The sequence below is a fragment of the Sinocyclocheilus rhinocerous genome, unplaced genomic scaffold, assembly GCF_001515625.1.
Source record: "Sinocyclocheilus rhinocerous isolate Xijiao unplaced genomic scaffold, SAMN03320098_v1.1 scaffold65, whole genome shotgun sequence".
Taxonomy (NCBI): domain Eukaryota; kingdom Metazoa; phylum Chordata; class Actinopteri; order Cypriniformes; family Cyprinidae; genus Sinocyclocheilus; species Sinocyclocheilus rhinocerous.
The window spans coordinates 763,274-774,685 of NW_015662000.1; the positions used below are offsets into that span (position 1 = coordinate 763,274).

An 11,412-nucleotide genomic window follows, 5' to 3' on the forward strand; every position below is an offset into this window, starting at 1 on the left:
TCCTCAGTTTGTAAAATGTGCATTGTCCGGTACCTGGAAACCAGTAAATACTGTCCCATATGTGATGTACAGGTCCACAAAACAAAGCCACTTCTCAATATTCGGTAACCTTTAAAATCACTGTCTGTTACATCTTTCCACTTGCTGCAAATAGTTATTCATAGTAATAATCATCTAATAATCAAGACATCTTGTTTGTTTCTATCTCAAATGCTGTATATTGTGTTTTCTGATCATGCCTTTTAATATGAGAATTAGGAAATAACATGAATTTGAGTTGGTTGCAGCAGCATTGTTTGAAGTGCCTAGCCCCCCCCCCCAAAAAAGGTTTGACCAACACCCCTCCCCCCACAGGTCTGACAAAACTCTACAGGACATTGTATACAAGTTGGTTCCTGGTCTTTTTAAAAGTAAGTCAGTCACTGTGAAAGATCATTTTTATTGTTTGTAATTATTTACACATGCTTTGATCTGGAAGTTTCTTTTTCTGTGCAGATGAAATGAAGCGTAGGAGAGATTTTTATGCTGAACACCCATCTGTTGATGGTAAGTATTTAATGTACCCAAGTAAATAAATAGGTTTTGTTAGGATAACCGTTTGCACAGACTGTGTTGTGTAACTGTTCAGTCTAATTGTTGAAATTTGTTGAAATTTAAGCTATGATTCATATTTTTTTTTTCCAAAGCTGCAAATGGATCAAATGAGGATCGAGGAGAAGTTGCTGATGAAGACAAGCGAATCATCACAGATGATGAAATTATCAGTCTGTCAATTGAGTTTTTTGATCAAAGGTATGTTTACATATGTCTGTATAAGTGATTTTTGCTGTTAGTGTATCTGTCTGTGCTTTTGCAAGAGTTTTAAAAATGTGTACAAAAATCTGAAGTGGCCATTCTCTAGTGTAAAGATATTTTATTTGAAACATGAGAAGTTATAATTTAGTATTTAATTTACAACAATTGTACTATTTATTGTTCAGGGCCCAACAGCAAGGCAGCACAGATGAGAGGCAAAAAGAAGAGGTAATTAAGAAGTGCTTGCTGATGCTGAAAGTCTTTTTTTTTTTTTTCTCTGTAATGATGGTGATACAGATTACACCAACAGTAAAGTGTATCTGAATAATATATTTGTGTGTTATTTATTTTATTTTTAACCACACAGGTTAATAATAAAAGATACTTACAGTGCCCTGCTGCAATGACTGTGATGCATTTGAGGAAATTTCTGAGAAGCAAAATGGATATACCGCCTACTTTTCAGGTAATGTGATCTGTGTTATTGCAGATGAAGTTTTAGCTTCTGGCCTTTTTTGAAATCTGTTTGTTACAGTGGAAGTTTAGTAGTTCAGTGTTTCATTACATAATTTTATAGAAAGAGGGGGTATTGTTATTTATTTATTTGCTGATCTTGCATCATCCATTATGGTGTGATATTGATTGACTGGTGCTTGTTTTTTTAATATTATCGTTCTTTGTTCTAATAGATTGAAGTTATGTATGAGGATGAGCCTTTGAAGGATTACTACACATTAATGGACATTGCCTACATCTACACTTGGAGAAGAGTAAGTTCTGACGTTTTTTTTCTGTCAAATCTGACTGCTGACTGTTACTTTACACACTTGGTCTAAAATCTCGAAGTAAGTGAAATATTCAAGCAGGTAATTTATTTATCTTTCGATAATTAGTTAATTTGTGGATTGAGAATTTTAGTTGCTCAGTATTCACCGTTCAATAATAAGGTGCCTTCTGTTATTTTCGCACTTTCCGAAAGAATGGACCACTGCCTCTGAAATACCGCGTGCGGCCCAGCTGTAAAAAAATGAAGATAACCCATCCACAAGATGGCGTGAACAATACAAACCGCTCTGAAAGTGATTCAGCCAGCGATAAGGCCAGCAGTCCCGCTGGAGTTCCATCCACCTCCTCACCACTACCGAGTCCAAGCACACTGGTTCAGCCTTCACAACCTCATTTCACCCATATTTCCAATCCTATTAATGGCACGACGATGACGAGCCCAAATCGACAGTTCACCTATGGCAGCAAAGTGCGAAAGACGGCGCTGAACGGATCTTCCACATCATCGGGATGATGAGGGACTACACGATGAAGCCAACGCCAGATATATTCCAGCTATTTCCATGCCAACGTAGTGTCATGTAGATCCATTTCTTTTTGTCATTATTATCAATATATTATACATGTAACTTTAATGTAGCGGAAATGACGCACTTCATTCACATTGCTGGAATTTCTAAGTTTGCGTGAGAACGTCAGGCCCATTTGATTGCAAAGTGGAGCGCAGAGCGACGGTTGTGGCAATTTCAAAATGCAGAAATGACTGAATTATACCTACCTTTTTATATATTTTTACTTTCGGTCTACAGTTTCCCTAAACAAACTGCGTTATCTGTTGCTTGTATTTTACATGTGTATTTTAATGTTCTTTAAAAGCATGATTAAAAGCATTTACTTTTGATATTAGTTTGCCTTTTCTGGAGTAGTTACTAAACATTCCTGGTATATTCTGGCCTTTAATAATGTATCAAAGAAAGGCATATATATATAGTTAAAAAATAAAGGACAAAATACTATATTAGGACTGCGCGTTAAAAGGGATGAAGAAATGCAACGTTAAGTTGTAGTCGGCGTAATAATTTTCATTATTCAAAGTCCTTGGAAATTCAAGTTTAATCTTTGCAGTTATTGTACGATTTGCTCCACTGTGCCGGTTCGGGTCCGTCAGTTTGGTCTCGAGGTCACGCTCCAGTCCTGTATAGCACGCGCACAGCCTATATCTTTCAGACTGCATTCAAGCGATTACATACACGAATTTGTCAGAAGACAAACAGCCACTATTATACCCCAAACTTCTTGTTCTGGACAATATTTTGATGTCTTCAGTGTTCATTGTCTTATTGGTCGATTGTAGACTATTGACAGCTATTGTATTGTGACTGTTGCACAGTATAAAACATCTAAATAAAACATTTTACACTTTCAATCGTTTTCTTGCGTTTTAATGCTGCTTCGAATCATACAAAGAGAGAGAAATCTACATACAGCTGAAAATCTTCATGAATTTGCACAATATCCGAATATATTTATTCAGACTTGTATGTAAAATAAGTATTATGGTGAACAAACTTGATGTTTTAGTATTCAAGAGGACCCTTTATCCTTTCCAGTATTAGCTCATCTCTCAGTAGACATTAAACTTAAAGAAATAATAATAAAGTGTGGTCCAGTAGAGAACAGCCGGGGAATTTTTTTTTTTTTTTTTGACGCATAAAGACAGCCTACATCCTTAAGCGCGGATGGCAATATATGAAATGCTTGTGCGGTAAACTGGTAATAAACGTGAAGAAGTTAATCTGATTAATTTACGATCAAATCCTTTTGAAGAAAAGGATCTGTTGCGAAGAAGGTATTGTGAGGCAGGTGCTGACTTCACCAACTGTAGCTCAGATAGATGACAAGCTTATAAGTAGCCTGTAAGTACCCAGTCAGACCTTTTTGTGCAAAGTAACGGAGAATTTGTCAGTGAATCTCTCCAGTCGAGGAGTGCTTAACTGAATAGGCTACTTACACTGAGGTAATGAAAGCTATTTATTTTAACGGGGTATGCAGTTCATCTCTTATATGTTAGTTGACAGTTTCAGTAATAATCTGGTACGTCGACATGGTCTTCAAAGTCTTCAGAAATCTTGTAGAATAAGGCAGTTTCTCAGCACATTTAATCGGTGCTGGGACTTCCATAGTCTGACTGAATATCTTTCAAGGCTGTAATCTCTCTCTCTCTCTTTTTTTGCCCACTCAGACTTGCAACGCGTTAGTATCTTCTAAAACTAATTTGGACCTATAACACTATAAATTGCTTAAGTTATTATAGAATAAACAAGACATAAGAAAATCCCTACCACCAGTGATGTTACTTAGTAGTGAATTTAGAGGTGGAAATGAGCAAAGGCTAGTGGACATGTTTTACATTCAATTTGTGACATTCAAATTCATCTCTTTTTAAAAATGAATAAACATTTTGAGAAAATTGCTTGGCTGATGCTGAACCGTACGAATAAATGTAGGCCTACATGTTCTTAATTACATTCAACAGCATTTAAACATTTGTTGAAAAGCCTTGCTCATTATGAGAGCATGACTTTGTTAAAAGTGACATTGAAGTTAATGAATACAGTTTTCAGCTTTGAGCTGTGTTTAAAAGCCCGATTTGTTTGAAATGTTTTTTTTCTTTTTCTTTTTCTTTTTTTTTTAAATAATGTTTTAAAAAGGTTTTTTTTTTTTTTTACTGTGACATACTATGATGGTGGAATGCAAAATCTTTTTTTTTTTTTTTATAATCCTATTTGGAAAATACTGAAACACTTCAAAATGCTGGTGAGTGTTTAAAATTAATATTTTGTTTAAGGGAGGTTTCTGCATGAATTGTGGTATGGCATTTGCTTGTATATACTTATTATATAATACTTATATAATTTATAATTTAATAATTTAAATATAATTGTAATTTTTTTTTTACAAATTCGCCAAATTCCAACCTTCACATGACTCAAGTAAATTCAAATTTCATTTTATTTTATTTATTTATTTGTTTGTTTGTCCTTACCTACAATGTTAGAGAAGAAGCGTTTATTTCAAACCTTTCAACACTCAGGACTGATGGGGGTAAAAAAGAGGCCATAGCAAGTGTTTCTTTGTACAAGGATCTAAAACAATATCTTTCATTTTCTCCCAAACACAGTAAAAATGAATGTTTCTGGACACAATGTCTTCAAAATAAGTTACCAAGCTACATTTTTAAATTAATATTACAGAAATAAGGAATACATACACTCATGCTTACCCTGATCTCTTTTGGAACTCAGAAGAATATTTTGTTTAGATATATTTTATTACATGGTTTGAATCTTTGAAAGTATATCCTCCCCTCATCTGCTCTCGAGTGTCTTTCCACTCGTTTTCTCCCTTGCACAAATGTGCTCACTCTTTTTGGCTTAGGTGTAATGTCCCTTTTGAGGCCTCTCCTTTTGGATGCAGTCCCAACTATTCAGCAGACAGCAGCTCTGGCTCTCGGAAGGCTTGCCAACTATAACGATGACCTGGCTGAGGCTGTAGTAAAGGGAGACATTCTTCCTCAGCTTGTGTACTCCCTGGCTGAGCAAAACGTGAGTTTCTTTAGCTGTGCCTCTCAGCTCTAATTTGAATGAATAGGTTTGCGTTGAGGTGTCGAACTTTAATGCCTACATTTGATTTTGCACAATGCAAAAATTTCCATTAACACTGTCAGTCAAGCAATCCATGCTTATATAATTTACATATTTTTTGCACTGTTATTCTTTAAATGTTTTTTAACAAAGCAAAAACGGTTTGTTTGCACTATTTAACTTCAATGACTTTAAACAGTAACAGGACTTAGGACTGTTGCCAGGTACTGAACATTTAAATATTGTTTCATTATGAAAATTTAAAGATCATGGTAGTACAACATCTCCAGATCTCAGACCATGTCTCTTTTGCCAGGAGAAGAATAGTTCAGAATAAGTCAAGTCAAGTTAATTTATTTACTTGACTTGACAGTATTAAACAGGAAAATAACAGAATTAATGATGCAAATCAGGCAAATCCAAATTCTGCTATAAAGCAGCTATAAGTGTCATTATGCAACTGCATTCAGTTCTGTGCTTATTTAGTTCAGTTCAATATCTGTTAAGTTAATTTATTATGAAACAAGTTCAATTCGGTGATAAGAAGACAGTAGTGTGGTTATTCGGCTTAAGTCAGTTCAATTTTGGTTCAATTCAGTTCAATAACAGTGTCAGTGTCAATGTTGCAAAATTAATGAATTATGAACAAACTGGATTCATCTATTAAGCAGTAGACAATAGTCTTATTATTCAGCTCAATTCAGTTTTTTTATGCTCACCTGACAGTGTCAGTGCTGGCAAATTGATGTCTTTTAGACCCCAGCTAAACAAGCCAAAGGCAACAGTGCCAAGACAGAACCCAAACTACCTCAGGTGACAGAAATTGAAGGAAAAACCAAACACCCTTGGGAGAAACCAGGCTCTGTTGGGGTCCAGTTCTCCTCTGGCCTAAATGAATGGACATGGTGTGATATTGGTCTACTTCAGCAGAGAAAACAAAACACTATAAAGTGGCGGTCCAAAGGCTTTGCTCTAAAACTCATTGTTAGAATGCTATTACGCTGTCAGAGAGGCCTCATCAGAAGTATAAAACACTTTCCACAGAAGGTCCTTTTATGTAACTGAATAATATAGAATGTGATAGATCACTTACTGTTCATTAAAGGCAGATTTGCAGGTGATTTATGAACATTTTAGTGTATTTACTGGTCAATTGCTTTGTCCTTTTCCCTCTGGATTACTGGGATATGAAAGACACAGCGTTTCTATAAGAAAGCTGCAGCATTCGTGCTTCGGGCTGTTGCTAAGCACTCCCCTGAACTGGCCCAGGCCGTGGTGGACTGTGGAGCACTGGATGCTCTTGTCATCTCCCTGGAGGAGTTTGACCCTGGGGTCAAAGAGGCTGCTGCATGGGCAATAAGCTACATTGCCAGACATAATGCACGTAAGTTTGCATAAAAAGGTCGTTTTTTATTCTTTCTCACAATTCGTCAATGTTCCTTTTGTTCATCTCTTCTCCTGCTGTGCAGAGCTGTCTCAGGCAGTGGTTGATGCTGGAGTTGTGCCTCTGCTCGTGCTATGCATCCAGGAACCTGAAATCGCCCTGAAGAGGGTTGCAGCTTCCGCTCTGAGTGACATAGCCAAACACTCCCCAGAGCTGGCTCAAACCGTGGTGGACACTGGGGCAATCGCCCACCTAGCACAGATGATCCTAAACCCAGATGCCAAATTGAAGGTGACACAGGCTACAGATTTTGTAATCAGTTACATGTAGGCTTAACATTTTTTCCTCCTCTTTACAGAGGCAGGTTTTTTCAGCTCTCAGCCAAATCGCCAAGCACTCCGTAGACGTAGCCGAGATGGTGGTGGAGGCCGAGATATTCCCCGCTGCACTGGTTTGCCTAAAGGACCCGGATGAATATGTTCGGAAGAATGTTGCCACTCTTATTCGGGAAATCACAAAACACAACCCCGAGGTACCTACCTACCACATACATAACATAGCCACTAAATGATTTCAAGATGCTTGGGTAAGTTTGGAATCTCCACTTTGTCAGCTCTTTGACACCCCCTGTTTAAATAACATGGTGTGAGGCAGCTAGTCTGTAAACCATGGAGAATGTGGGTCTGTTATTTATCACCAGTGCAACACAGGAAACAGACAATTGGAAACCGCATTGCATCACCCATTTTTTTCACCTGCCCAAAACTGTTTTGCTTTTCTGGTCTGCCTCACTAATTGTTTATCATTATGTCACACTGGCTTATGTGTTTGCTTGTTTGCATTGTGTGTTTCCTACTCAGCTGTCCCAGATAATAGTGAATGTGGGGGGCGTAGCAGCTGTGATTGACTACCTCGGGGACTCCAAAGGGAATGTACGCCTGCCGGGGATCATGATGCTGGGCTATGTGGCTACACACTCTGAGAACTTAGCCATGGCTGTGATTGTATCTAAAGTCTGTTATCACATCCTTTCATAAGCTTGCATGTCAAATTTGAATTTAACTACACATAACACAAAATTTTGGGGTCAGTATAATTTATTTTTTGACAGAAATTAATCCTTTTATTCAGCAAGGATGCATTCAATTTATCAAAAGTGAGAGAGTTTTACATTGTTACAAAAAAAATTAAATTTCAAACAAATGCTGTTCTTTTGAGCTTTCTACTGATCAAACAATCCTGAAAAAAGTATCATGGTTTTCACATGCATACTGAGCAGTACACACATATTCAACAGTGATAATAATTGTAAAAAAAAAATGCTTCTTGAGCACCAAATCAGCTTTTTAGAATGACTTGTGAAGGATCAAGTGATACTGAATTCTGGAATAATGACTGCTGAAAATTCAGACTTGCCATCACTGGAATACATTACATTTTTATAAATATAAAAAAGACAACAGTTATTTTAAATTGTAATAATATTCCAGAATATTACTGCTCTTACTCTATTTTGATTACTGTATCTTGGTGAGCATAAGAGACTTCTTTCAAAAATATTTTAAAAATCTTACCAACCCCAAACTTTTGAACAGTACTGAATTTCTCTCATAATACTGATTATGATCATAATTGATTCTCCACTTCTGTAGGGAGTGCCACAGTTGGCTATCTGTCTGGAGGAAGAGCAAGAAGATCACATCAAAGCAGCAACAGCTTGGGCATTTGGCCAGATCGGCCGACACACACCCGAGCATGCAAAAGCTGTTGCTGTGGCCAATGTGTTCCCTAAACTCCTAAATCTCTATTTGGACACTGAAAGTTCTGAAGACCTGCAGGTCAAGGTGAGCCCATTCTTAAAGTGACTGATAGAGGTACCGTTTTTCATTTTGGTGTAAATGATTTTTTACCACTGACATTTAGATTAGATTTTTAGTAATTGTTGTCTCTTCTTTGCTTTGTTTATATGCTAAAAAAGGCCAAGAAGGCACTGAAGAGTATCCTTCAAAAGTGCACTTATCTACCAGCACTGGAGCCTCTTCTCTATGAAGCTCCCAGCAACATTCTTAAACATGTCATCTGCCAGTTCAGTAAGGTAGCGGGAACTTCATCAACACATTTTATGAGATCAGCATTTGTTAATCCCAATAAGAATAGTTCATATAGCTTTTCTATTTCCTCCCAATCTTACAGGTTCTTCCTCATGACAGTAAGGCACGTCGCTTGTTTGTTACCAGTGGCGGTCTGAAGAAAGTACAGGAGATCAAAGCAGAACCTGGTTCTGCAATTCAGGAATATATCAATGCAATCAACAACTGCTACCCTGAAGAGATTGTCAGGTTCTTACACATTTATATGAATAATAACCAGTACAATATCAACACCTTTTTAAACCAAAGTGCATTTATAATGCTAAACGTTAGTGTGCTGTATAGTTTTTGCTGTTCCACTGATTGGCCCTTCTTTTACAGGTATTATTCTCCTGGTTACTCTGAGACCTTGCTGGAAAGGATTGACAACTATCAGCCAGTGTGATTTTCTTCACTGAAACACTTATGGATGCCTTTTTAAAAGCTGTGAAAAGGGAAAAATTACCATACTGTTGATCACATCTGTAACATCTTATGTAAAAAAAAAAAAAACTATTAAAATGTATGTATGCTAGCATTTTGATTTAGCTTTGATTTCTTATCTTGTTTCATGTTTAGTAGCAGGCCGGAAAAAAAAAGGATAAAACATATCAGCGAAGTAGTATAAATATCATACCGTTCATGAGAACCGGCCATATTGCCGATGTGTTGCTTCGTCAATTCGTCAAGACATCTTCCCATAGCATATTTTCATCCTCTTCTACAATCCACCCTTCATTCCCAACAACTCACCACAAGGTCGTGCAGCATTGCTGTCATCGTTATCGCTTCACGGAGCAAAGAGCAGACCGCTCAGTTTCTCACTGCAGTGGGCTACTGGCAACATGAACCTCGCAACACGAAGCACCTCGAACCAAGGGACTTAATACCCTTGTCACATACACATCACAGGGTTCACTACATGGGTGAACGTTGCCTCCATGTCTCCACTGGCGCTGAAGCTTGTTTAGAATTTGACCCCATGAAAATGCGAAAATAAAAGATTGCAAATGGACATCAGATGAACGAAGCAGCGAGTGTGTGAAGGTTCTTAACAAAGGACTCGCACAATTATAATTATGCCTATACAATTTTGAATATTTAAGAAAATAAAAAGCCTAAAGACCACTGATCTATATAAATGACTCGGTAAATATTATAGTGCTAAAGGCCCTAATAACTAGCGATTGGCATTTAACACGTCATGAACAAACAACAACTCTTAAAAAGCGAGTAGTCAACTTCCGCGTTCGTGTTAAAATATTTATAATAAATGCCCGCAGAACAGGAACTAACGTTCGAAAGGGAACGTAGGGAACACAAATATGATCGTTACCGAGAAACGAGCCCAGAACGTTTGATTTTCATTGGCAATTACACATTCACTTATTATCGCCCCCTGCTGTCTTATTTGTGCATAATGTAGGCTACACATTAAAGAGCAGCTGTTAAACATATGGCAGCCCATTCTTTGTTTATTGTTTCATCTTCTGGTGTCAATCAGATTACTTTTTCAATTGACGTTGTTTGGTTGTGCATTGTCTCCATCCCACAGCTTTGTCCAATTCACAACCTTGATTACCAAATCAGAGTGCCAGATTACTTCGGGCCTATTTGAATTTGTATTGATTCAGAAGCCGTTTGCAGGAAATGATTTTGTCAAATTAAATATAATTGAAATCATTTTAATATTCTCTATTGTAGGAGATGGTTTGTCATAGTTATTTTCTTCAAGTGTCCTCTCTGACTTGCCTCCTTTACCGCAAAGTCGGAACAAACAAATAGCAGTTGTGGCATCGCGTTTTCAACCACTGCCATGCCCAAGAAACGGACGAAACCTTGAAATAATTAAGCCATATACGCTTGAGGCTTTTAAATGAGAAGGCTATAGCCACAAACCTTCGTGTGCACCAGACTGCAAGCTGCTATGCGTAGATTCAATGAAAACTGACAACAGAAGTTTTCCTCCTGCCTCTTCTACGCTATTTGAGACAGACATGATATGAATGTCCTCCGATTTTTTCCCTTTATTGTTTAAACGGTAGGCTATTTAATAGCAAATCATTCAAAGTTAATCTGCTTTTAAATCTTGTAGGCCTTTTTGGGCCTCTTGAAACGCAACGAACATTCACACCCCTTTAATAAAGTTAATATTAAACTTAACTGTCAAACGAATATCTAACAAAGCTTAATGTAGCCTAGTTATGAAACATGCAACCAATGCTCCATAAAGTCTCTGCTTTCTTATAGATAATTTTGTTTTCTTAAAATCTAAAGAACGCGCTCAGTTCTTTTTTGTTCAACGACAGCTGTCATTTTATAATATATTTGGGTGATTTTTAATAGTTGAAAACATTGCTTTCTACCATGTTTTATTTATTTTTTTTAATTAACTTATCTTTTTGTATTAACGCGGTCCTCTCCGCCCGAGTTAGCACTCAAACAGCACAAAACTACATCTTATTTAGTGTGTTATAGCCTATAGCACAAGGAAAAGCTGGTTTTATTCAATGGTCATCAATGGTCCACTTCAGCTCTCATTCATCACAGCGGAACATGGATACGAATCCCCCAGAGCTGATGTTTGAAGTTGCAGGTTCTGTTTTCTCAGTGGGATGGAGCCCTTGGCTTGGTCAGCACTTGTGGTCCTGTTGTGGGTCACTAATGTGTTCAA

General features: G+C 37.3%; 2 protein-coding genes across 4 annotated transcripts in view; both read left to right on the top strand.

Moving 5' to 3' along the window:
* Window positions 1–2,978, top strand: part of bmi1a (bmi1 polycomb ring finger oncogene 1a) — a 7,785-nt gene extending 4,807 nt beyond the window's left edge. The window contains exons 3-10 of one of the 3 annotated variants that reach the window (XM_016537034.1): window positions 8–104; window positions 355–410; window positions 496–546; window positions 687–792; window positions 981–1,023; window positions 1,163–1,261; window positions 1,485–1,565; window positions 1,775–2,978. In XM_016537034.1, coding sequence (XP_016392520.1) covers window positions 8–104; window positions 355–410; window positions 496–546; window positions 687–792; window positions 981–1,023; window positions 1,163–1,261; window positions 1,485–1,565; window positions 1,775–2,095 — 854 coding nt within the window. In that variant the 3' untranslated portion in view covers window positions 2,096–2,978. Of the gene's footprint in view, window positions 1–7; window positions 105–327; window positions 411–495; window positions 547–686; window positions 793–980; window positions 1,024–1,162; window positions 1,262–1,484; window positions 1,566–1,774 lie in introns of all 3 variants that reach the window. The other 2 variants (XM_016537032.1, XM_016537033.1) reach the window with 2 other exon arrangements.
* A 1,398-nt stretch (window positions 2,979–4,376) lies between these two features.
* On the top strand, window positions 4,377–9,745 carry LOC107727238 (sperm-associated antigen 6; the record flags this gene model as incomplete). Its single annotated transcript, XM_016537042.1, has 10 exons — window positions 4,377–4,398; window positions 5,020–5,186; window positions 6,426–6,609; window positions 6,695–6,900; window positions 6,968–7,141; window positions 7,470–7,622; window positions 8,262–8,453; window positions 8,588–8,704; window positions 8,803–8,948; window positions 9,081–9,745. Coding segments are annotated over 10 exons (1,425 nt in total), but the record flags the coding sequence as incomplete, so codon positions are not given.
* Window positions 9,746–11,412: the final 1,667 nt, after the last annotated feature.